This window comes from Uranotaenia lowii, chromosome 3 (assembly GCF_029784155.1).
Source record: "Uranotaenia lowii strain MFRU-FL chromosome 3, ASM2978415v1, whole genome shotgun sequence".
In the NCBI taxonomy this organism is placed as follows: domain Eukaryota; kingdom Metazoa; phylum Arthropoda; class Insecta; order Diptera; family Culicidae; genus Uranotaenia; species Uranotaenia lowii.
The window spans coordinates 49,591,306-49,618,777 of record NC_073693.1 but is presented as its reverse complement, the minus strand read 5'-3'; the positions used below and the strand labels follow the sequence as shown (position 1 = coordinate 49,618,777).

Below are 27,472 nucleotides of genomic sequence, written 5' to 3'. Positions count from 1 at the left end.
AAGCTATTTTTGAAAAACGTGTAAATTTATCAAAGAATAAAAAACGTAAGATCCTACAAGGGGGGAGGGGAGTTTGAAAAATCTTACATTGTCTTACCAGGGGGGGGGGGGGGGAGGTATGGTTAAAATTTTACAAATTCGTGCTTACGTAATTAGTGAACGGCCCAGTCATAGTTAGGCAACACCTTTAGCTTATCGGGATAAATTTGCAGGACATTTCAGCGACCTACACTTGTTCGCTTATTAAAATTTTAAAATTTTGGTATGAGCCTTGACTTCCCTGATGACTCTTAACTGCAGTTGCCGATCATGTGCTTCACTCCAATGTATGATTCGAGCTTTGTTGACATATTTGACAGTGTTTTTATACTTTTCCGCCACCCGGCACAGACATTTTTTAAATAATCAACGTTTTTGTATTCAAATTGATAATATGATGGATTTTGAAGGAAACTGTGCAGAATATTTTTTTCTTCTCCTCTTGCATCGTATATATCTCAAAAACGCGTTCATTTTAAAATTTGAAAAAAAAATAGGTCGGATACTGGCAACAAAATGCTGTCAAAATGTCAGGAAAAGAAAGTGTCCCATTTTTAAAAGAACTAAGCTATATGTTGAAGAATTGGCATGTTAAATAAATCACAAGTTGCTCCAAATCTCATGTAACCATTTGAATGTTTCAAAGACATTTAAGACTTGATTTTTCACTCAGGCGGCCCATTGGTTTTCCGCGGGAATCGCCTAAAAACCTATAAAATAAGAAAAATATTAAATTTCAAGCTGGGAACAAAAATCACAAAAAACGTAAAAAAAAATAACAAAAAAAAGATAGAAAATAGGAAAGAATGCCAAAAATAACTTTAGATATAGATGTTATGGGGATTTTTTTTTATTATCTGACAATTTGCGCCGGGGGTCTTCAGATTTTCCCCAAAATTGAAAATTGGGTTCATTTTTGCGACTTAAAAACAGATGTATTTTTTCAGATTTCTAACATTTTAATTTTTTGAGTTAGCTTCGGTTAGATTTTTTTGTAAATAAAAAATAACCATTTTTCAAAGCTACATAACTCTGTTATATCTCAACGGAAATTATAAAATAGCACATCAAAATGCATTGAAATTTTATCAGCTTTCCAAATAAAATAGTTGAAAAAAATTAAATAATGACCTTCAACATCAAAAGTTGAAAATAAACTTTAAATGGCGGCTAAAAGTAGCGTCTGCACCACCGAATATTTTGCAAAAAATACCATTGTATAGCTCGATTCATGATGCAACTTTCATCTGAAGACACCAAAGTGGGCCATTAACACCTTGAAGAGTTATGAAAGAAATAATGACAACAAATCTCTGTTTTTGCATCGAACACAAACAATGGTCGAACAACTGCACTCACATATGGAGATAGCAAGCACTTCTAACAACATGGAAACAAAAGAACTTATCAAAGCAGGTAAAAAACACTACATTTTCGTGCTTTGTAGAGTGTTTGCAGCGAAACTGACTTTAAATTTTAACCAACATTCTTAGTATCGTATTGTTAATGTTATTTAACAAATAATGGGAATGTTGCTTTTACAACCTGGTCATATACTATATAACTTATTAATTTTTCGATCAAATATCATTGTGAAGCATAATCAATGCCAATAGTAGAAGGTTCTGTCCCTGTGTTTGGGATCACAAAAATGTGATTAAAAAATGAAATATAGACGTGCTTTACATAGTTTTTATATCGGGAGCTAAGAACTGGACACCAAAATTCTTTCCCATTGAAAAAAAAGTATGAGAAAGTGGCATAAATGTTGTAAAAATAATCGAAGAGCTCAGTACGGCCAGCTCAGGCTGTAAAATGATGAAAATATGATACTTTTACCGTATTCATATTCTACATTCGCCCAGTTTCGAGGTTTACCATACTAGATCGAACATAATTCGTCGTCAGTGTTTTGCTACCTCGATCGCTCACGCACGAATCTTCAGTGTTCCACCGTCCATTTTAAATCAAATCTGGGGAATTACGGATGCAAAACTTAGCGCATAAACCTCTAAAAATGACAGTAAAATGTGCACAACTCGGTGTGACCTGGTGCAAAACTGGGTATAAACGAATACGTTATTAGATTTTTGGATATAACATGAAGTCAGTTGAGCTGCAACAGTCTACCGCCCCTACTTTCATAATAGTCCTATATACAAAAACAAGCAAGCGAGACAATCAGCTTTTTCTGTTTTAGAATATATTTTTAAATTGTGACCACCACTTTCAGCATAAACGAAAATCGTTTCTAGGTTGTCATAATAAATCGTTAGACCTCAAATTTTAGAAATTGGGTTATCGGTAAGGTCGAGAGCACCATTTTTATTCATTATGGACCGTTAATCGACCATATTTGAAACCTTTTTCAAATCTACTAGCATAACAGTCCCATACAGAATATTTTTTTCTCATCAAGCTACTTTCTAAGACTTAAATTTGATCATTTTTGAACTTCTAAATGCAATTGTCAGAAAAAAAACATACTTTTGGAAAAAAATATCGTGAATTCCACATTGTAAGTTGAATCTTTTTACGATTTTTTGATGGCATCCGTTAGTTTTTCGCTCAAGAAGTCATTCCTAAGAAAGTCAGACCTGCCTTCGAAAACGAGTGTACATCATTCGACATCATGTGATTTTAAAAAATGTTTGAATGATTCAAAGCAATAAACCTAAGACTATTTCGCCGAAAGAAGCATTGAAAAGTAACCAAATCCATGGTATTACACATATAGGACAGCCACGAATTAATATTTTTTTTCGAAATTTCAAGAACAAAACCTCTATTTTAGTGTTTTATGTTGAAGCCTTATGTTGACCTAAAATGACGAAAATTCATATGGGACTGTTATGCGAGTAGCAGCAGTCTGAAAAAGTCGAAAAAATACTGTTTTTTACCTGCTTTGATAAGTTCTTTTGTTTCCATGTTGTTAGAAGTGCTTGCTATCTCCATATGTGAGTGCAGTTGTTCGACCATTGTTTGTGTTCGATGCAAAAAAAGAGATTTATTGTCATTATTTCTTTCATAACTCTTCAAGGTGTCAATGGCCCACTTTGGTGTCTTCAGATGAAAGTTGCATCATGAATCGAGCTATACAATGGTATTTTTTGCAAAATATTCGGTGGTGCAGACGCTACTTTTAGCCGCCATTTAAAGTTTATTTTCAACTTTTGATGTTGAAGGTCATTATTTAATTTTTTTCAACTATTTTATTTGGAAAGCTGATAAAATTTCAATGCATTTTGATGTGCTATTTTATAATTTCCGTTGAGATATAACAGAGTTATGTAGCTTTGAAAAAATGATTATTTTTTATTTACAAAAAAATCTAACCGAAGCTAACTCAAAAAATTAAAATGTTAGAAATCTGAAAAAATACATGTGTTTTTAAGTCGCAAAAATGAACCCAATTTTCAATTTTGGGGAAAATCTGAAGACCCCCGGCGCAAACCCGTCAGATAATAAAAAAAAATCCCCTTATCGAAAGTCATTTGGCATCAAAATATTTCATTGGTCAAAACTATTGTAATTTCAACTATAAAATAAAAGGTTAACCTTAAATTGTTTTTCTTATTTTCATGTTTTCCAATTAATACGATTGAACTTCAAAGACTCATCAACTGAAAACCAAACAAACTAAAAACTCTTGCTTTCATAAGGCTTGTTACCTATCACAGAGAAGTCCCGGACAAAAGTGCAGTTGTGTTTCAGTTCTAATCATATTTGTTAAATACTAGATTATAGAAGGACTTAAAGACCTTAATCCTTTAATGCAGGGGTGAGTAACTTTTTGCAGAAATTTAACATTGCCTCTTTTTAATACATTGTGAATAATATCAACCAAAATTGAACAAGTACGAGCAAAATTAGATCTTAATCATTTTTTAATAATTTGAGTTTTTTAATCGACTTGAACTTTTTTACTGATCTTTCTTACAAACAGAAACATCGTTTGTTTCCCTTTTAATTTATTTGTTCATTTTTAATAGAATTTCAGCCTTGGCCTGGTTCGTCCCTGTCTTTTATTTTTTATTATAAACGAAAATTTTATCCTTTTTCGAACCACAGAAAGAATTCATGAATTCAATATAGACGCCACTGGGACAGGCTTTTTACAGCTGATTCATGGAAATCTTATGACTATGGTAATGTCGATTGCCTATTTCAAGAAAAAAAAACTTAATCTATCGATGTCCGGCATGATTTTTCTATCAAATGTTTGAAAAAAGCATTCCGAACAATCACAAAATTTGTGTGTCGAATCACAAAATTAAAAATATCGTTTTTGTCGAGAATTCCAATATTTTTTATGCTTGGTCATGTTGATAAGAAATCTGAAATCGTTCTCCCAGTTTTATTATTCAAAAATTTAAAAAAAAAACATTGTATATGGTTTTATTTTAATTTTCCGGTATTTGAGTGCTAACATAACAGGCCATTTTTCAAATTAAATGAAATAATTCAATTAAAAATACAGCTGAGATTAGATTAATCATAAAACTTTATATTTGCCTGAAATGATCTTGCTAATGGACTTAGAAATGCCTGTGATCATCTGTAGCATAGCGATTTTTTGATAACCCTCCCGATCCACTTTCATAGAATTGGAAGTGAGAGTTAAATCATTAGGAAAAATATATTCTGGACAAAAAAAAACTGCAATATTACGTTTTGCCAGTAAATAAGATTGCATCTATGCCTTTATTAGAACATTAATAATTTCATAAAATTCTAGAAAAAGTTAACAACCTAAATGGTTTTTGGGCAACTGCAACTGCAAACAAGTGAAGTGCATATTGTATTAAGTTACTGACATAACATTTTTTTTAATTGCTATAAACCAGTATTTAATGATGATTTACAATCTATCGTTTGCTCATCTCTACTGCATATGAGCCCATATATGTATGTTCCTAATAGTTTTATCACATTTTATTAGCTTTATTCAGTAGGTACTATTTAGCTGATCCCGTACGAACTTCGTTTCGTTTTCAAACATAATTACGTGATGATGATCTTATAATATTGGATCGGATGCATTCTTTCGACAATAATGGACAAAACATTTAACAGTGTTTATAGTGGCCACTTTTCTTGTCCTACAAATTGAAATTAAAATTATTGCACAAAACACTGAACTTTTAACGTAACACTCTTTTACCGTTTCACTTCCCGACAGCTCTATCAACAATAGCTGAAACTTTTTTTTTATGTTTACTTACTTGCAGTTTATTTGCGTAAAGCTGGCAAAAAATGTTAGAAATATTCAATATTGATTCTAAATTATGCTCAAATGAAAATTCTCACCTTTGTTGATTTGTTGGTATGTTTTGATAAGTTTTGGTGATGTCAGGTCTAAAAATTGAATATCAAAGTCAAAAGTCTCCTATATTTGGACCCTTTGCAAATTTTCTAGGTTTTCCATTGATTTTAATTTGTTTTATGAAAAAAAATGGTAGTATGGTTCATATTCTTCACAGTGAAAGTTATTTCCCTTTAAACTTTGGGACAGTAAAAAATCGTGTTTTTTCCTTAAACACTCTAATTTCTCAAAACGCGCCCCACTAATTGAGCTGTCTGATTTACCACTGATGAGAAGGTACATTTTTAGAAACGTTGAAAATTTTATCAGAAAGACGTTTTATGGCAAAAAGCGGTATGGTAGGATTCAAGAAGAATAAGAGTTTATTGTGTGCATGGGAGTATCTTTATCCTGTGCTAGCAAAATGAAATTATTTACAATTTTTGGCATTTTAGGATCACAGTAGGCTCTAGGTCCAAAGAAGAAGCACTCACCCTACCTGAAATCAATTGCTCATATCTCATAACCACCATCTGTTTATTTTCATCTCAATCCGAAGCATAATCACGACCCCTTCTTTCGGCCACGATCCTAAACTTGACACTTGAAATAAATTACCTGTGCTGTAAAACTCCCATGTGTCAATTTTCATTAAATCCTATGCATAATCAAGACAATATTGTAAAAACAGATTTAAACGCAGTGAACGGATAATATGGACGACCCCTTTTGCCGACCTCTGATCTCAATTTGAAACCTGGAAACAATAAAGCGTCCCTCAAAACTCCTATGTAGAAATTTTCATCTCAATCCAATGAGTAATACCGTCAATATCGAAAAAAATTAACTAGTTAATATGGACGACTCCTTTGGCCGACTCCTGACCCTCTATTTGATACTTGGAATCGATTGCTCGTTCCTCAAAACATTCATGTGCAAATTGTCATCACAATCCGAAGCATAATAACGAAAATATCGCTACAACAAGATTTGTCTTATATGGAAACCCCCTCCAAAAGGGGGCATCCGAAAATCTTAAAACTTTTTTTTTAATTCCTGGTCCTAATGAGCCTCCATTACAAATTTCAGTTCGCTAGGTTTTAAGACGACTGAGCCTGTAAAGGACAAACAAACATACAAAAATTACCTTTAAAATACATGTAGATTTCCAAAGATTGCAAACAATTTTAATGCATCGAAAATTAAATAAAAAATTATAAAACCAAAGGAAATTTAAAAAAAAAATTCATTTGGTACAGTATTCAAACAATCAAATCTATTGAAAACACGATTTTGTTATCTTTTGGCATAACTGGCTTAGTCAGATAGCATCATTAAAGTTTTTCCATTGACCTTTTTTTTCTCAACAAATTGATATTTCATGCAATAGAGGGTTAAAACATTTCTTTTCCAATTTTTCAGAAAAAGAACGAGCTGGACCTGAAGGCATCCCGCAAAACCAACTACCTGACGTGGTTCGGGCTGGGGCTGATGTCGATGCAGTTTGGAATCCTGGCCCGGCTGACCTGGTGGGAATACTCCTGGGACATCATGGAACCGGTAACGTATTTCGTGACCTACGGCACGGCCATGGCGGCCTACGCGTACTTTGTACTGACGAAACAGGTGAGCCTATTTTTTAGGAATATAACGAAGATTGGAACGATTTGATGACTTTGGATTTTTCGTTTTAGGAATACATTCTTCCGGATGTGAAGGACCGTCAGCATCTGATCACGATGTACAAGGCAGCCAAAAAGGCGGGTCTGGATCTGAACGCCTACAACGATACCAAGCGGCAGATTGCCGAAATCGAGCATGACTTGAGGCGGCTCCGGGATCCACTGTACATGCATCTTCCTGCTCCGCCGCCAAAATCGGGCAACTACAGTGCCACCGAAATTGCCACCTCCAAGAAGATTCTCAAGGAAGCCCTGGAAAGGGCCAGCGGAATCAACCAATCGACGGCATCCAAAATCAGCAATCTGCTAGAGAACACCGGAAATCCGTTCCGGAGCAAAAAATAAAACTTCCTGTCGCCTCGGATTTACCGCCGCAAGGAAACTTGGCGGCCCTCTTGGGACTTCTTCGGGAAGTTCCTCGAGATGGCGCTTACTCGACCAGTAGAACTAACATCATCAGCAGTTATAGTCAGTCAGTAGTAGCCAAGCGATGATACACAACATTACTCTCAGATCTACCGTATTCAACTAACGATCAAAGTTCCTCCGTTTTAAATTTTCCTCTTCTTCCTCTTTACCTATTGTTGACGATTTAGAGAAAAAAAAACCAAACCAATCTTAACTAAAGAACAAAAAAGACAAAAACAACGAACAAACGCAAAGGTTTTCACTTATTTCCTGTTACTCTCCAACTGTTCGATTTCCGGTCCTCCTTCTACCCTCTTTCTATTCAAACGGTTGAATAATCTTACAAAACCTACCTTTTAATAGACCAAGGTAAAAATACATTTAACGAAAGAAAAACAAGATACACAGAACAAAAAACGTAACAATCTTACTCTAACCTAGGACTAATGAAACGAAAGATTAACAAAAACAAGAGAAGCTAACAAATAGAAATCAATCAGTTTAGGAACGAAAAACAAACAAACAACCAATCATTGATATGATGTTAAAAAAAAAAAACAAGCAAAAACTTTCAAAAAAGTTCTTTAACGTTGTGTTAACAAATGCTGTTTGCTGTTTTTTGAGAACATTTATTTATTTACTAACGCGTTACCGAGTAAGTTTTGAAAGTTTCTGAACAATCAATCAAACTAACAAAATTTGTCTACACTAATTATTATTAAAAAAAAAAGAAGCAAACAGAAAAAAAGCTAGGTAGTTTTAGCAGTTCGTTTTTTGTTTTCAGCTAGCAATTAAGGTCCGTTACTTAAACAAAAAATCGTTATGAAATGCAAAGTATTGTTTTTCCCTCAGACTCAATGTTTGTTTTGTCCCAGTTTTCGTCAGTGTGCGTGTTCTTGAGATGTTATTTTCTTCTGCCAAACTTTGGTTAACATTTTAAATTTGTTTGAAACTCAGAAAACTTCACAAAGTGCTTCCACGAGGACACACAAAAAAAAATGAGAAACAATTCTTACCACAGCATTATCTGTAAATTTTCAAGTGTTTCACATGTCAGTTTTGTCCACTTTAATTTTAACTTTTTTTGTTATATTTATTTTTTTTATCATTTTTATCATCTAAGTATAAAATTTAAAAATCATACTTCTGATTTAACTTAAATTATAAATCAGATTCAGAATGAAGATTCAGCATTTAGATTCAGAATTTCGATTCAGAATTCAGATTCAGAATTCAGATTCAGAATTCAGATTCAGAATTCAGATTCAGAATTCAGATTCAGAATTCAGATTCAGAATTCAGATTCAGAATTCAGATTCAGAATTCAGATTCAGAATTCAGATTCAGAATTCAGATTCAGATTTCAGATTCAGAATTCAGATTCAGAATTCAGATTCAGAATTCAGATTCAAGATTCACATTCAGAATTCAGATTCAGAATTCAGATTCAGAATTCAGATTCAGAATTCAGATTCAGAATTCAGATTCAAGATTCACATTCAGAATTCATATTCAAAATTCAGATTCAGAATTCAGATTTAGAGCCTATCTGAAAATCACAATGTATGTTTGAATTTAAATTTTTCTTAATTGTGTATCAAAACAATTTTGTTTACTCAATTTTTTAACATTAATTTATTTTTGAGTTTTAATGTTTTCGTTGTTTATTAAATATTTGTTCATTTTTATTTCCCAGTATTCTTTAATTGGTTTGTTTAAGTTTTTTTGTATTTTGGTTATTTTTTAAATTTTACATTTGTTTCCTTCTTATTCAGAATAATTATTGTATGATCTAAAATTGATTTTCATCTAAAAATAAGATTGCACTAGAAAATGATTTTCAACTTCAACTGAATTTTGATTTCGATTTAGATTTCAAATTCAGTCCATAGTATCCAGCTGTAAAGTTCGATTATAGAATCGACAAGATTACAAAAATCGGAACATGTTTTCGACTTCCTGGGCTAATGTAGAATATCTTTTCAGCTTTGCAAACTTTGATAGTCTTATTTGATTTTTGATTTCCAACGTCAATATAATACCTGGTAGGTATATTATTTCAATTTAGTTTTGTTAGCTATCTGGTAAACATTTGTAGATCTGATAAGTTTAATAAAATTGGCCTATTTTTTGTCTTATTCATATTCCTTTTTCAGTTTTGTATTTTTTTGAAAGAACGGTCCATTTCTCATTTTGTTTGACTTCAAAGTTATTTAAAGATTCACAATCTCTACCGAAAGAAAAAGAAAACCTGAGCAGTATTCCTCTTAGCTAGCGCGATTTTGTAATAAATTTAAAGAAAAAATAACTCCGAAAACGGTAATGAATTTAAAATTCGAAAGTTCAATGATCACACATATACACAAACATACACACATACACCTTTGGTTGCCTTAGAATGTTTCATTAGTGAACAAATTATCAAACGAAGGAAAGAAAAACATGAAAAAATGTAGTAAGTTCGCTTACTCAATGAATGGAATGGACAGTGGGAAAAAAACCAAACAAATTTAACTAATAATAGTTTGTTTTTATTGCTGGAAAATTGAGATAAAAAACAAAATAAAAAACGAAACATGATAAAAATGACCCTGTACAAAGAAAAGCAAACCCGTAGATCAACCTGTCGATAGTGATAAATGATGAAGAACATGTGCTACATTGGATACTGATTAACAAAAAAAAAAGACACTCCTACTTACACATAATGATGACATCTGAGACGTAAAGTTAACGATTGATATTCGAAGATGCAACTGTGAGTTGAGATTTCTTACTGAGAAGAAGCATGGAATGGAAAGCGAAAATGTGGCACAAAAATAACAGTATCATGCAGATAAGAAAAACTAACAAAAATTTTTAGATCAAATCATGTAACAGACGCATATTTTAATCATTGAGCTAACTAACACAACTAATTAGATTTGCGACAAAAAAAAAACAAGTTATTAGGCGACCGAATTCGCACATTTCCTGTGAACGCGTTAAGGCAAAAAAGTAGGACTTTTTTCTGAACCGAACGAAAAAGATTTTCCACAAAATAAAATTTAAAAAAAAACCAAAAAACGGAAAGACACAAAACCAATCCTTAAATCGAAGAAGAACAGTGACAGTTTCCTGCTGCTATTTCCTTGTTATCTTCTTGTATTAAACCTTTGAATGAGAACCCATACCTATTTAAAATAATCACATTTCGAGCTTTTATCGATACTCTTAGAAAAAGAATCCAATCGAGAGCAGAACAAAAATGCCTGAAAACGCTTTATACGCAGCCTCAGCACTAAATATATTGGCATCAAACCTCAAAATGGCGCCCCATTTCTCTTGTATCGAGATTATAGGAGAAAAAATCAATGCACAGTTTGGTTAACTTTCAATGTTTCGAAATGCATTATTTGGCAGATCTGTAAACTTAACAACTTAGCTAAACAAAAACACTATCCCATCAAGAGTGAAAACTACCCCTTAAAAATCTAGCTTTAAGCTTATACAATCTATCGAAAACAAATTTAAAGGATGAACAAATTTTACACATTTTATTTTTTTAATATTTTTCTTATAGGTAAAACATTTTTTTATTTTTTCCTGTATTGTTAGCTTGATGATTTCCCAAACTAATGTTGAGACTAGGATTTTGGAAATTTGACCAGAAGTTCCTTGTTTAATTTTTTTTTTTTTTGCTATTTCCAATTTAGCTCAAACTATACAGTTGGAAAGATACTCCGGAAGCTTTGAGTACGTTTGAAAGGCGGTTATTTGGCGACCGGACAGTCTCGACTCGAAGCACTGTTGATTTATACTATTGTCGCTGATTCCCCAAACCGGAGTTTTTGCCATCAATAGCGACGGCTACATCACTGACGACATTTGATGTTGACTAAAGATTTATCAAACATCTTCCAAGTGTCGGAACCAAACAAAAGAAAGGGTTGCTGCCGATTGCCGACGTGTTTGATGAATTTGTAATTGAAATTGTAGTTCTAACAGTTCCCAGAGCTCGATATTCATCTCGATAAACTTGTCCATAGTTGAACCTCGCCTGTGTTAGTTTTATTCATTTACCTACATGAAAAATTTACAACCACCTTAGTATTTGCAATCATAATTTTAATGCCCGGTGAATCCAATAGTAGTGGTCCCTATGACTTACCAAACTAGCTCCTTAAAAAGTGCATTAAAAAGCTCGAAGCACCCTTACACCACCTGGTTTCAGACTCAATTTACGAAGGGATTTTTTTTCGAAATTCTGTGTTGCATGGGGACTGTTTATGCGGATGTGAGCGCTTGGCTAAACTGTCACTTATGTGGCACATTTGTCCGTTCCCCTCGTGGGATTGGACCTCAAGGGACAACCACGCATGGTTGTTCCATCTGTGGAGGCAGGTTGTCAGAACGCTGCCTAGGGACCAAGGCTCGGAAAAGAGGAGGGAGGGGGGGGGGGGGGGGTGGTGTGGTATTTCGATCGCCTGGTTGACCGACATTCAAACTCTTTCGGATGGGCTCTGATAAGAGCCGATAGTTTGGAGCGGATAGATTCGGGACGAGCAGATGTCGTGGCGAGGACAGAATACACACTTTATTTAGCACTACATATTTTTCTATATATTTCTCGCGCATGCCTACTAGTTTGGTGTTTGAATGCGAACTGACTCTAGGCGCATCAAAGAATGCGCCCTTAAATAGGCTAGCGGGAAAGCACACAAGCACGTGCATGCGCCAGATGGAACGAATGGAACCTCCTAGAACTTTCTAGTGAGAGCAGCCGTGTTGCTCACTCAGTTTGGTTCTCTCGCGTTAATTCATCGTCGCTTTCTCCTTCTTCAGTCGTCTCGTCGGACTGAACATTCTGGAAGACTTGCGCATCAAACCGATACATAAAAGTTCTTCCAAGCACTTAGTTGAAAATTATCGTGAAGTGGCAATACTTACTGTCATACTAAGAGAAAAAAAATCGGACGTTTAACATGGCTTCCTGAGGCGGCGATCGACCATGACAAATCTCGGCGAGTTTGTATCGCGTACTTCACAGTGGATGATGCAAGAACTGCAAGTCGATGGACATGACAAAAGCATTTGGTGTGATCGAAATCAACTCTCTACTCTCCGTTCTTTTCCAAAATGGAATTCCTGCTACCTGTCTTAAATGGATACATTCAAACCTCATTGAGAGAATTCAGTACGTGAGGCTGAAGAATGTCAGATCTGGAGCATTCTCGGTTGACAGTGGTGTACCACCACAAGGAAGTCACTTGGGACCCCATCTTTTCATCACTGTTATGCACGAGTTTCCTGAAATTCGGAAGATGGGATCGTGCTGTTAAACGCAAACGATCTGAAAATATTTCTTCACCCTAAAGATTATTTGTTCCTACAAAATGCACTGTATCTAGTTTCAGAATTTGCAAAATCTATGGATTGAGAATCAACGCATCAAAATGCAGCGATATTTCATTTTCTCGGAAAACTACGAATGAAATCTACGAGCTGTCTTCAAGCTTGATCATTAGTAGGAAGATCTCGGTGAAAGATTTTTGGGTGGAGATAGACAAGGAACTGAATTTTACGGAGCACATAGAGTAAGTGGTAGCCAAAGCTAATTCAATGTTTGGAATGGTCAGCAATTTACGGTGTTTCAGTGCGGACTACAACGTTCACGTTAATAGACTTGAGTGAGTTCAGAAGAAGTTTCTCAAATACGCGCTGAGAACCCTCGGCTGGCAAGAGGAAATCCTCGAGGGAGCGCTCTGTTGGCTGGACTGGCGCCACTTGTATTCCGGGGTTTTGTAAAGCGGTTTTTAGCCGAAAGGAGGCCACATCGGCAAGAATCTCTCATCACCCCTTGTCGATGAACCCATTGAGCAATTCGTCCCAATAATTCAGCTTCAGGTACACCAAAATCTAGTATCTGTCCACTACTTGATTGCTCAGAACTTTTTGACAGTTGTTTGTTACTGTAGGGCGTTGCCTTCGTACGTAGCACAAGGATAATATCACGTGTATAGGTCTTTCTGCCTTTCTAGACGTTATCCAAATTAGCCAGCTTTGGATGTACTCTCATAAGTCGCAAAGCATCCGGCACATAATAGGGTGCCCCATTACGTCTAAGCACGTTTTAAAATGAACAGTATAAACACAATTTAGGAGCAAATTAAAATTTTATTTCACTTTTATGTTCTTTATAGTCTTCTTTTACAGTAATTCAATATAAAATTACATTCCTGTTAATGATGATTTCGACCACTTTTTTCAGTCTTTTGAGATGTTTTCGTTAGAATAATGTTTTCTCAAATAAAATTTCATAAGGGCTCAAAAAGTTTCAATCGGTCTTGCTTGAGAACAGTTTGGCGGATTCACCTGTTTCGGTACGATCAGGCCTTTTTTTTTTGGTTTTGTAGCCACTCTAGGACGTAAACAGCTCCCAAGCAACCAAATGTCTCGTTAAGAAGGTCAAACACAGCTTAATCAGCATAATCAATGTGCTAAAGTTCCTTTTATTTAGCCCAAAATTTTAGTTCTTATTGAAACTTTGAAGTTCCCTTACATATCTGAACGGCCTTCTGTTCAGCTCACAAAAAATCGTTTAATAATACAAAAGAAACTATCCTCTACTCTCTTATTACTTCGGTCACCACCAGCCTATCTGTGGTGCTGCCGGTTTCTTGGAATCCATCTTCATTCCTCCCATCACCAGAATTCATCTGACTTAATTGCTTTGTTTTTAACTTTGTTCAATACATGCTGGCACGCACGCCAGTTCTGCTACACATTTGTTTTATTTGCTTACTCAAGCAATCGAACAACCTTATGAAAAAAATTAGTCCTTACACCAGATTTGATCCGCGCCCTTCGAGATGATAGCCAAACACGCTGCCACGACGCCACGCTTAGATGCTGCCTTACCGGCAAGGGAAGTCAGCGGCCAGCAGCGAAGGCGCCTGTTAATTTTTACTCAGAAACATTACAAAACGGCATATAAATCAAACATCCGTTAAATCAATATCGGTTTAAAAAAAATGGTATTCCAGTTTATAACTTTTAAGCATTGTGGTAATTAAATACAGTTGGACGAAATTTTTTAAAGTGAAAACTTTTCAAAAACAATCCTTTATGAGCTAGCTTTAAGTTTTTTTTTTAATAATTCGTTTATTTGAAACGGCTCAAACCTTTTAGTTTAACGGAGCCAAGGTGTCTTTTTCTTGTTTGTATACAAAACATAGTTTGCTTAGATCTAATTCACCAAGTTTTTTAACACTGTTTTAAGTTTGAAACGGCCCAGATCAGCGAATATGTGAAGTTAAGTTTTTGTATTTACAGTTCAATATTTAAAACTACTATAGTCAAAAGGAAGAAGATAAAAAGGGAAAATGACAGTTAAACATGGAGATCGATAGATTTAAGGTACAGGTATAATTCGAACATGTAGTCCAGGTTTACCGCAGCCAACACATCCCTCACTGGAACATTAGGTGGTTTACCTCGGGCCCGAAGGGAATCAATCAAATTCGCTCTGGCGATAAGATGGTCCTCACATGACCGAACAATATGCTCGATGTCATGGTAACCTTGGCCACATCTACATAAATTGCTGCTAGCGAGATTCACACGAAAGAGTAACGCGTCTAAGGAACAATGATTGGACATGAGACGGGAAAACGTTTTAATAAAATCCCGACTCAGGTTCAATCTATTGAACCAGGGTTTGAGGCTTACCTTTGGGATAATCGAGTGAAGCCACCGACCCAACTCATCTTCGTTCCATTTGCGCTGCCAGTTGACTAGAGAGTTTCTTCGGACCAAATAGTAAAATTCGTCAAAGGCGATTTGACGCTGATAAATTTCGCCTTCAACAGCGCCCACCTTTGCAAGTGAGTCTGCCCTCTCATTACCCACTATTGAGCAATGTGATGGCACCCAAACAAAGGTGATACAAAAGCAGCGTCTAGATAAAGCACTCCACGTTACCCGTATCTTCTCAAGGAAGAACGGTGAGTGCTTTCCGAGTCTTAATGAACGAATAGCCTCTACGGAGCTGAGACTATCCGTAACAATATAGTAGTGCTCAACGGGTCGTGCGGCTATACTTTCCAGTGCCCAATGTATGGCAGCTAATTCGGCAATATACACTGAGCATGGATATTGAAGACTGTAAGATGCACTTGTAATTTGATTAAACACTCCAAACCCGGTACATTCTTCTATCAGGGAACCATCAGTAAAATACATTTTATCAGCACTGACGTGTCCATATTTTGCATCAAAAATCCTAGGAACAATAAGAGTACGATGTTGTTCCGGAACCCCACGGATTTCATGCTGCATGGACATATCACACTGGACAGAAGAAGAGTCGCAATCAGGATGAAAAACACGAATGGGAGAGAACGATGAAGCGTTAACCTGCATAGACATGAATTCATGATATATAATCATATATTTTGTTTGAAGATTTTGCTCTAGTAGCTTTTCAAAATTTGCAATCACCAATGGGTTCATGACTTCACACCTGATGAGAAACCGGAGAGATAATAAATAAAACCTATCCCTCAGTGGGAGTACGCCTGCCAAAACCTCGAGACTCATGGTGTGTGTTGAGGGCATACAACCCAGCGCTATTCGAAGACAACGATATTGGATACGCTCGAGTTTAACACGTTCGTCGCCACGTCACCCATATTCGGCAGACGGGTGTATTTCCTGGGGGGCCCCGTCACATAAAAAAGCAGGTGACGCTCTCTTACTTGAGTTTACCGCTCAGCTTCGCCACACGTTTCAAATATGGGAGTTCTCCCTCTTTGCTTTCTCTCTCCGAAAATTTCTTTGGGCCCGGCTAGCAAAACTACCAAAATGAGCGTGGCGACGAACGTGTTAATGAGGTGTGTTTTGGCAGCTGACTGGAAACAAAAGCTGCCGTACTCCATCACTGAGAGAATAGTCGTTCACCTTGAAACACCTCGATTGAGTGATCGCTCTGCCTAGGAGTTGGAGCTTTGGCTGAGCTGGTCTATGTTTTTTAGAGAAAACCACCAACTCTGTTTTCTCTGGGGAGAACTCGATCCCAAGCTCCAAAGCCCAGGAAGACAATCTGTTCAAAGTATCTTGTAAAGGCCTGTGCAGATGAGACTCAGTATTACCTATTACAGATACTACGCCGTCATCTGCAAGTTGTCTTAGAGTGCAGCCTTCAGAGAGCTTACATAAAAGTTATACAAAAGAGGACTTAAACATGAGCCCTGAGGTAGGCCCATGTATGATGTTCTTGTAATTGCAATATCCCCATGAGCAAAATTCAGGTGTTTCTCACAAAGCAAGCTGTATAAGATGTTGTTCAATAGAGGAGGCAGACCCCGGGAGTGCAACTTGTCTGACAAAACCTCTATTGAGACTACATCAAAAGCTCCCTTTATGTCTAGAAACACTGAAGCCATTTTTTCACGTTTTGCATATGCCATTTGTATCTCTGAAGACAGCAAACCAAGACAATCGTTTGTCCCTTTGCCCCTGCGAAACCCAAACTGAGTATGAGGAGGCCATTTGTTTCCACCCACTTATCCAAACGAAACAAGATCATTTTCTCCATCAACTTCCGTATACAAGATAACATCGCTATAGGGCGATAGGAATTGAAATCGGATGCTGGTTTTCCGGGCTTTTGGATAGCTATAACTCTCACTTGTCTCCATTCTTGGGGAACAATGTTATGCTCCAAAAATTGATTAAATAAATTTAACAAGCGAAACTTTGCAGCATCCGGAAGATTTTTCAACAAGTTAAATCTTATTTGATCAACTCCCGGAGCTGAGTTGTTGCAAGAGAGGAGAGCAAGTGAGAATTCAACCATCGAAAAGTCAGAATCCATTTCACTTCTACCTGGTGGCACATTGCGAATAATTTTTTGCACAGGTGCTGAATCAGGGCAGACTTTTCTTGCAAAATTGAAGATCCAACCGTGGCTATATTCCTCGCTTTCATTAGTTGAAGTACGATTCCGCATGCGTCGTGCCACTTTCCACAATGTACTTAAGAGGTTTCTCGTGACAAACCTCCCACAAAATTACGCTAATATGACTGTTTTTTAGCTTTGATCAATTTTTTGAATTGATTTTCCAGGGAAGAATACAATTGGAAGTTGTCGAGTGTACCATGCTTTCGGAAGGCTTTAAATGCTTTAGATTTTTCGGCATGCAATTTGGAACACTGGCTGTCCCACCATGCTTTGGGGGGTGTTCGACGAACCGATGGGTCTGGGATGGGTTTCGTTTGAGATTGAACCGCACTTTCGTGAATCAAGTGTGAAAGCAATTTGTATTCCTCAATGGGTGATAAGTTATTTACAGAATCTAGGGCTGTAGTAATTGGGTCATTCCATGTCAAGTGTGCACAGCGAGAAAAAAAATCTTATCGAAAATTCGCCAAACTTGGCCGATAGACTTTCTGAGGCCTACAAAACAAATCCTCAATTTTTGAGAATGATCCGCCCACCTCTCGTTCCAGGACCCTCCCTTCTTTTTTACAAGATATTGAAAAATTCATCATTTTTAAAATACAACATCTCTGGACTGAAACATCGTACAAAAATGACAAAATATGCGTTTTGTAGATTTTGTTAAAATCTATCGATTGATGTTATTCATTGCTCGAAAAAGTGACGTTTTAAACGTCAAAACACAGCTCTAAAAACAAAACGTTAATTTTCTCAAGGAAAGTATATTTTTTTCTTGAATTTTATGATTTCATTGTTTTATTGAGAAAATTTTACGTAAGAACCAACCAAAATCCCAATATAATATTTCTCGTTTTCGAGATATGGTAGATTTAAGTTGGATTGTCTCACTATTATTTATTCGCAGCACTCAGTGATTTCACTAAACTGCATAATTCATCCAAATTTTTAGCCACATCTTCCTTGCTTGAACAGATTTTTTGTTTTCATGATTTGTTTGAATGATTTTGAACGAAAGAAAAAAAATCGTTTTATGAAATATTATAATTCCAAAAATAACTATATTTTTCTCTATAATTTTTCGTTCCAACACTGCAATTTAAATCATCTTAAAACTGTCTTTTAATTTTGCATACATTTTAAATTTGAAATTTTGGCAAGCTTGAACATACTTTCATTCCAATTTTTCCAATAACTAAAGAGATTGCGGCATGAAACGAACGAAATCTTCTTCATGGTGTAACAGGTTTATCATGTTGAAACGGTTAATTTGAAACATTTGTAAAAAAAAAGATGCTTAAACCAATTATTCACAGATAATGTTTAAATCTCGAGAATCTGGTCGTACATATGTTGATTACTAAACTTTCATAAATTATGACTTTATTTGTTTTTGTATTTCTGGGATTTTAAGACTCTCGTGTTATTCATCCCTAAATAAATTATGGCGATACTGATATTTATAACAACAGCATTTCTTCATTGTATATCGCCTTCATTTATACAACTTAAGCACAGCAGATTTTTTTTGTTGATACCGAGTGGAGCACTAAACAATAGCGTTTTTTTTAAAGTGATTCACTGACCATTATGAACGAATTTTGGCCGCATTTGCTTGCTACCTACTCGCTTGCTGCAACTTATTTATTTATTTATTTATTTATTTGAGTATTATGAGTTTTCTGAGCAAAAGCAACGTGTTCAATTGGAAAAGAACTTCATGAGCGATGTTCAGAGGATAAATAACTACAACAACAACTAGGCAATGCTACACTCATTTGAGATGTAGTACTCCGATGATTCAAAAGTAGTTGCAATAAACTTCGTGATCATCTCAAATTGCTTGGAGCATATTACTTCTACAGTGTAGAATTTCTCAAAACCAAGTTCAATGGATTGGAGAAAATGCTCATTTTTCTGATAGAGCAGTTTCTCAATACAACTACCGTTTCAACATGAAAAACCTGTAACACCATGAAGAAGATTTCGTTCGTTAAATGCCGCAATCTCTTTACATATTGGAAAAATTGAAATGAAAGTATGTTCAAGCTTAACGAAATTTCAAATATAAAATGTATGCAAAATTAAAAGACAATTTTAAAATGATTTAACTTGCAGTGTTGGAACGAAAAAATATAAAGAAAAATATAGTTATTTTCGGAATTATAATATTTAATAAAACGATTTTTTTTTCTTTCGTTCAGAATGTTAATTGATTTTTTTTTAATTTAAAACAAATCATGAAAACAAAAAAACTGTTCAAGCAAGGAAGATGTGGCTAAAAATTTGGATGAATTATGCAGTTTAGTGAAATAACTGAGTGCTGCGAATAAATAATAGTGAGACAATCCAACTTAAATCTTTCATATCTCGAAAACGAGAAATATTATATTGGGATTTTGGTTGGTTCTTACGTAAAATTTTCTCAAGAAAACAATGAAATCATAAAATTCAAGAAAAAAATATACTTTCCTTGAGAAAATTAACGTTTTGTTTTTAGAGCTGTGTTTTGACGTTTAAAACGTCACTTTTTCGAGTAATGAATAACATCAATCGATAGATTTTAATAAAATCTACAAAACGCATATTTTGTCTTTTTAGTACGATGTTTCAGTCCAGAGATGTGTATTTGAAAAATGATGAATATTTCAATATCTGGTAAAAAAGAAGGGAGGGTCCTGGAACGAGAGGTGGGTGGATCATTCTCAAAAATTGAGGATTTGTTTTGTAGGCCTCAGAAAGTCTATCGGCCAAGTTTGGCGAATTTTCGATAAGATTTTTTTTCTCGCTGTGCACACTTGACATGGAATGACCCAATTGCATCCGCATATTTCTTCCAGTCGATGTGTCTTGAGAGGTCATATGTCATATTTATGATATTGGAAGAGTTGGTAGCTTTAAGTTGTTCTGAGTTGAAATTTCAATATAAATTATACGTTTCAACAGTTTCCAAGCTACAAAAAATGATTTATTGATTATATGCCCTTTTGTGATGTTTTTTCACATTTCATATTCATGAAATAGCGAACATGTCTCAAAAAAGGCTAATTGAGGAACTTCTTGGAACTTCAAATCCATGGAAGGCTATTTAAGACCCAATTTGTAACTTTTCTACTGAACGAATGCGATTGACATGTCACAAAAAAGCTATTTGAGGAACTTCTTGGAACTTCAAGTCCATAGAAGGCTATTTGAGGAACTTTTTGTAATTATCATGTTCACATTAGAGAAAATTCGATACCAATTCCCTTTGGGACCTTTGTTCAGCGAAATTAGAACTTTGGAGGCACGTGTTTACGTAGATATGGAACTTTTGGTTGCTTGGGCTGTATTCATTGAGTCAGTTGTCACGAACGGCTCGGAAAGCAAATCACACTCACATATGGCATGCCAAATCATGTCTCGTCCACACTTTGGCCATCTCGAACAGTGTAATACTGGTCACCTGGAATCGTTTTGCAATCAAACTTGCAATAGGTTTTGTCGTCGATGATAAAGCACACCGTTTTTCGACACAACAGTTGATCATATAACTTACGAGTTCTTGGTTTGACAGAAGCAGCAGCTCTTATATGTCTTTAGACCCAATCTTTCCTTGGAAAAATGGACGGTGCTACGAGGGGATCCTACTTTTTTGGTCATGTTCAGAACCGAGGCAGTCTTCTAACTGGCGTAAACACGCATAACTTTCCGGTCCAAAGGTTTGTCCATCGGACCCGCAGTTTCACTCAGAAGCTACGAAGCTACTTTCCTTTCCAGACCTCCGAATCGCATTTCAGACCGCTCCAATGCTTACTTCTTCCATTTTCGCCAACTTACTCAGCAAAATGCTGGGGATAGTACAACATTTGTGCATGATATTTTTGGGCTTTCCTGGAGAAATGCTTTCAAAAATTTTGAAACATGGATCTTACGATACACAGAGTTTTAAGTTGAACTGTAAACAGTAGCAAACAGCGAAAATCTGCTGTTTGAACGTAATCCGGATTGAGTAGGGTTGTATCGACAAAGTGCTTATACATAATCGGGTAACCTGTATAGAAGGTGGGTTTTCGTTTAATGCTATGTGATATCCACAATCTATTTGTGTGTATCCTGTGATCCGCACATCGAAACTTCAAAGTTCTGTTCGAACCAGCGTCTATAAGCCATCACCAACACCTCGTGTTTCAGCTTGGAGTACATACCTACTTGTAGTACATGGCAAGTCACCCGTATACTGCCTCTCTGTCATTTAGGGTCCCCGAGAGGTAAAATTCAAGAGGAAAAGTCCCCCTCCCGAAGGTGCGGTTGTTTTTAACCCTAATCCGCTCTTGAGTGTCAATATGACACTATTCTTCTTCGTTTTCTTCTTCTTCTTCTTCTTCTTCTTCTTCTTCTTCTTCTTCTTCTTCTTCTTCTTCTTCTTCTTCTTCTTCTTCTTCTTCTTACATCAACATGGCCAAAACATGTTGGCATCCTGGAAAATGGAAGATATGCGTCTTTCATTTTTCTTCTCAGCGTATTATCTGTTACATATTACAATGCATAACATATTATACTACGGCCATGCCAACCATGTGATGAAAACCGCGAAAGATATAGGAACAAGGGAGGAATGAAGCTTGGAGTTCCCTGCCAAACGCTTCATATGATATTTTGCTAAAATTTATAACTATTGATTGATAGGACAGGGTAAAATATCTGGGACGGATAAGGGTTAAAGCAATGATTTTAAAAAGAAACGATCTCACCAAACTCCAATGAAAAGTGGAGGCTCTCCCAATTCTTCCTGGTTCCGGTCATCTTGAAACTGGTGGCATTCAATGTTCTCAATATCACTATTCCCTCAATTTCATCCGCCTACCATCAACCGCAAATAAGTTGTTCGCGTTTACCTTAAAATGTAATTAGTAGGCTCTGCCAAGCACTAAAACAAAAGCGAACGAGCGAACTAGAAAATGTTTCACAGATTTCAAGTTTGCTTTTTTTCTTTCATCTACTCGGAGAAACCTACATGAGCATTTTCCGAGAAACAAAAATTTAACGGCAATACACTTATCGATTGATGAACGCACACCGATAAGATTATTGATATCTCTCTAATCGAAACTTAACTTATTTGATTTTAAATATGAAAATCACGACCAGAAATAGAATTCATTTTTCTATCCCCAACCATTGATCTCTTCTCGCACGTTTCGTCGAGCACAACAAAACACCAAATTTAGAAATGAAAAGCATCTGTTTATTTCCACAGCAAGTAATTTGTATTCATTTTATTCATTTTATTCAGAAGTCTCAAAACACCTAAAATTCAGCAAAATTCATATTCGCGAAAATACAAACAGGAAACAACGCGACGTTGAAAAAAACACGTCCGTTATCGAGCACGGCCTGCTGCGATCTTTTCAAAGCGGCTAGAATCTTTATTCGGGTGTATCTAAATTAAACAATTTCTACGGGGACCCTCAACAAATTCATGAAATTTCAAACTTTGCATCATTACTTTTTTAAGCACGCACCTTGAAACCCCAGACAAAAAAAAATCCCTTGTCAGACCTTGAGTATCGATTTGAAACTCCTATCTGAAAACCTTGTTTCTCAACCAGCCATACATAATTTATAGTTTTAGAAACCTCGTAATGTAACTCAATTTTTTTCAGACATTATTCAGCAACAACACTTAAGTTTTCCGTTTTTCAAAGTCTAAGAAGATAGATCCGAAAAAAAACATGCTTCGAAAAAAGGACTGCAGATCAGCTACTGAATGCCAAAAACTCATTTAGTGTCAAAGAAAGCTTAAGTTAGATACTATACGTTGCGCACCAGTATATATTTTTGAGAAATTTTATAAGATCATGACCCCAAAAAATGTATAAATGTGGTGTAAAATCCGTATATTTCAATCAATTAACCGTCAAAACCATGTAACTTGATACATTTTTAAAAGAGGATTGGAAAGTAGGTGTAATTTTGCACATTTTTGAAACTTAAGATTTTCAAAATACGAAACATAAATTATCAGGTTTTTGACAGTTTGTCGGGAGAAGCCGACTTAAACTTCGCAGGAACATCTCCTAGTCCTTCGCCCTGTATAATTTGGGCCAGGAAGCTGTACAAAATTCATTCAGCCTACAGGCGGTTCCATGATGCAAAGCAATACATTTTTTGCTGTACGCTAGAATTTAGATATGAAAAAAATGGAAAAATGGTTAGAAATGGTGAAATCATCAATGATTTTTTTTAGTAAATGCATAATTTCATTTTTTTTTGTTAACGTCATAAAATAAGATTGAGTATCAAACTTATAATTTTCTCATCTAAATTTTAAATTTTAACGAAATTAATTGAAAATTCAATAAAAAAAATACCGCGAAAGTATGTTTCCTTAACCAAAGTGCACGCGCCAAGCAACATTTTATACACCCAAGACTTATCATATAAATCCCGTATCAACCATAAATCAATCTATTATTTAAAGAATTTTTACTTTCGGCTAAGCTACCCTCGTTAAAAAAAATCATAAAAATATAAAATTTCTCTTGATCGATAGTTCAACCCTCGTGTTACGTTATCCAGTTGAAAAGTGCCAATAAGTAAGATTGAACCGTTGGGAAGGTACATTTCTTAATAGACAAATGTTCGACCTGAAAGAAAAAAAATTAACAACCTAACATTTAAAATACCCTTTTCCTATAATAGTAATAATCGGTTCTCTCAATCATCAAATGGAACCAAATCAATCGCACAACATTTCAGAAAATTTTCAAAATTAAACTAATATTAAACACATTGATCATTCGATTGAGATGACGTGTCATAATAGATTTATTTGTTCTGTTATTCAATATTTATTTACTTTATGTTAAAAAAAATAGAATAAAAAAACACTGAACAAAACTCGCAAGCTGATATCAATCGAAAGAGCTTGAACGATCGTATTTTTGTTTCGCATAAGAGGTGCTTCTATTGAATGAAAAGTAAAACAAGAATCCATCTTATTATCAATCCTAGACTATAAGTGAACTTCGCATCGCATTAGGAATTTAACGAGCAAAGTGTTTGCTACCCAACCATAAGTGAATTGAAATTGTTAACGGTTTGCCTGTTTGTTTCCGTTTTTCTCCTGATAGTTACGTCTCGTGTCAACTTTTAAAGGAAGAAAAAAAAGTTGCAAACAAGGAATCATGAACAAAATATCTGTACATCGCAAATGTTATCACATTGTTTATGCCAAGCAGACAACCAGTAAAAAAAAGTCTAGTTGTTTTATTATGGATATGAATGAAAATAACAATGAGAGAAATGAGAAAAAAGTTACGAAATAATTAAGTTTCAACTGAACATCGTTTGGAATGTTAGGCTTGTGAGTGGGATATGTGATTAATTGAATTTGTTTTCGTCATTATCTAGCCACTAACAACAACAACAACACTAAAGTAAACAAATGGAGCTCTGAGAAACACTACTGATGATAGCGTAAAACCAAATTTAGAAAAGGCAAAAAAGCAAAACAAAAACCATAGAAAACTAATAAACTGAAAAATCAGCAAGAACATACACATGACAAAACAAGGAGAAAAACATGGCAGAAGTATCCTCCTGAATCATTCTATCTCTAGTGTACTGCAGTTTGAACATAAAACGAAAATGATACGCCACCAGATGAAAATATGAAATTATGAAAAATAAATTGATTGAATTTTAAACTGATTGTTTTAGTGGAAAATGGAAAACAGAAAAGAACGCATCATCAAACCAGGAACTAGAAACTGTTTTGAAATGATTTTGAAGTTTCTTTAAGTATTTTTTTTTTCGACCGTTTAAATATCATCGCATCGTTTCTATTGGGAAAAGCGTACATTTTACGCCTTCAAGGCATGACTATTTTTTAGATGAGTAACACAATAGCAGTTATTGATTCAGTGAAATAATAGCCTTCGAATTCGAATAACACAACTGTACAGGTTTGAAGCCGTTATTTGGTTTCTTTTATTTACATTGCCGGCCAAAAGTTTGGGATCACCCTCTCAAAAACATAAAAATTTTGATCATCCATATCTCAGGCGTCATATGACACAATGACATTCTTTTGATCTCATTCAAGAGATCGTGAGCCAAACCCTTCTTTGTATGTTTTTTAAAAAAGTATTAAGATATTGAGTTTAGCTTTAGCCTAAAGTTGGGACATTTTCAAAAAACTGAATTTAAAATTCAAACCCGATCATTTCAGGGTGGGGTGGACCAAATTTCAAAATTCTAGTTGCATTCGAATCCTTTTTTCATACTTATCAAAATACATTGCACAGTGGGGATTTTTTATCAAAAAAGGTACCTGTTACTGTGACGATTGCCTAAACACTAATCAATTCTGGAAAACTATCATTTCTTATGTAAAAAAACACGAGGAATCGAATGGTCTACACCGCTTTTTGATAAGATGACTCTGAACGTTTCATTTTGCCCTTTTTTCCCTATTTTTCGGGAGTAAATTATAATTCCGATTGTAGCAATCTACCTTGCAACAAAAAAGTCATAAAAAACATACTTATTTATGTAAAAATGTCAGTTGAATCGATTGGTATACTTCAATTTTTGTTTTGACTACGATAAGTGGCTCATTTTGCCTCTTTTCTTCTAAACATAAGAAATTTTTCAAAGAAATGCAGTCAAACAAAGTGTAATCCAACAATGTTTCATCATGAATGATCATTTTTGGTAGATTTATTCATCCTCTAGCTATTCGTGTCGCTACTTTGCACTAGAATGAGAAAAAACGGCTAAATATCCCCATCTTCCCCTAGCTTTTTTAAATGTTTGCATAAATTTCACTCATTGCTCACAATCGAGCAATTCTCACATACCAAATACAAAAACCAAGTGATTAAGTGTAAAATTTGTCGCTGAATCGAGTGGTGTGCACCGCTTAGTGCTCAGCTTACGAGAATAGCCGCAATAACCCCGATTTCCCCTAAAATCGAGTGATATGTCGAAAAAAATCATTATGACAAATGACAATGCATTAGAAAGTGCACAAAAATAATTGAACCAGGTGTAAAATTCATTGCTGAATCGAATGATGTACACCGCTGAAATCCGGAAGAGCTCATCCTCGAATGCTCGAAAGCCAATTCAGGACAACAACAACCTGTAAGTCATAACTTGGGACAGCTGTCATATGTTCGGTTAGAAAATTTAATTTACGGAATTGTTTTCTCTCGGTGTTTATATGATTACTCTGTGGCATTGGCAGAAGGCTTAGAAAGTCGAGCGGGGTTAGCGGTTTGTATACGCTAGCATCGATGCTGGGTTCACCGTCAAAGCTGATGATGCCGATGAACCCGCGACTGGCTGCTGAATTAAAAAAAAAATACGCCTATGGGGCCTGACGGATATGTTGATAGAACCACTACAATCAGAAGCATGTAATGGTGAAGGAGCAGGTATGTATTTTGAATGAATTTTTTATTGTCGGAAGAACTGAGATGTGACCGTTTCTTTTTTTTTCGGTCAAAAGGCTATGTGCAAAATTACCAGAAATAAACAGGAAAGAAGTGATGAACGGATGAAGTAGAAATGAAGTGTAATTTATAGAAAGTGATGTGAGATATTATTTTTTGAAAATATAAAAATATTTGAAAAAATGATAGTTTTGTTAGAGGAAAACTTAAAAACTCCCTGTAAATTACAGGATAAGACGGTTTCTCATCTACAGGCGCATTTTGTGTCCCGAGATCGTCCTGTAATTTCAGCTGTTGAAAATACAGGACAAAAAAATAACGGAGAAAAGATTGAGTGTGTATGGGGCAGTTCCATACAATGAGGTGGCAGAAAGTATTATTTGGTGTTTTGGACTCTTTGGTAAATTTTGAAAAATTTGTTTGAAAATAACTATTTTAACTAATTTGAGATAAATTCATACAAAAATTATTTGAAAATAATTTAAAAAGTAAAATGATTGGTGTTATTTTCGGCCCAACTTTTTCTTTCAACACGGCTTTCAAGTGTTTTGGACTGATTTATAATTAAATGATAAATATTATCAAAATATTTCATGAAACTCGAGTGAAAAAATGTGTAAAATGATTGATTTATCATGAAAAAAAGTTTTTTTTT

The 27,472-nt window shown here is 35.2% G+C and overlaps 1 protein-coding gene across 3 annotated transcripts in view; it reads left to right on the top strand.

The window, feature by feature from the left end:
* The window catches only part of LOC129757329 (calcium uniporter protein, mitochondrial), a 480,797-nt gene extending 473,123 nt beyond the window's left edge, over positions 1 to 7,674 (top strand). For all 3 annotated transcript variants that reach the window (XM_055754517.1, XM_055754518.1, XM_055754519.1), the window contains 2 exons: positions 6,767 to 6,970; positions 7,039 to 7,674. In XM_055754517.1, coding sequence (XP_055610492.1) covers positions 6,767 to 6,970; positions 7,039 to 7,371 — 537 coding nt within the window. In that variant the 3' untranslated portion in view covers positions 7,372 to 7,674. The remainder of the gene's footprint in view (positions 1 to 6,766; positions 6,971 to 7,038) is intronic.
* Positions 7,675 to 27,472: the final 19,798 nt, after the last annotated feature.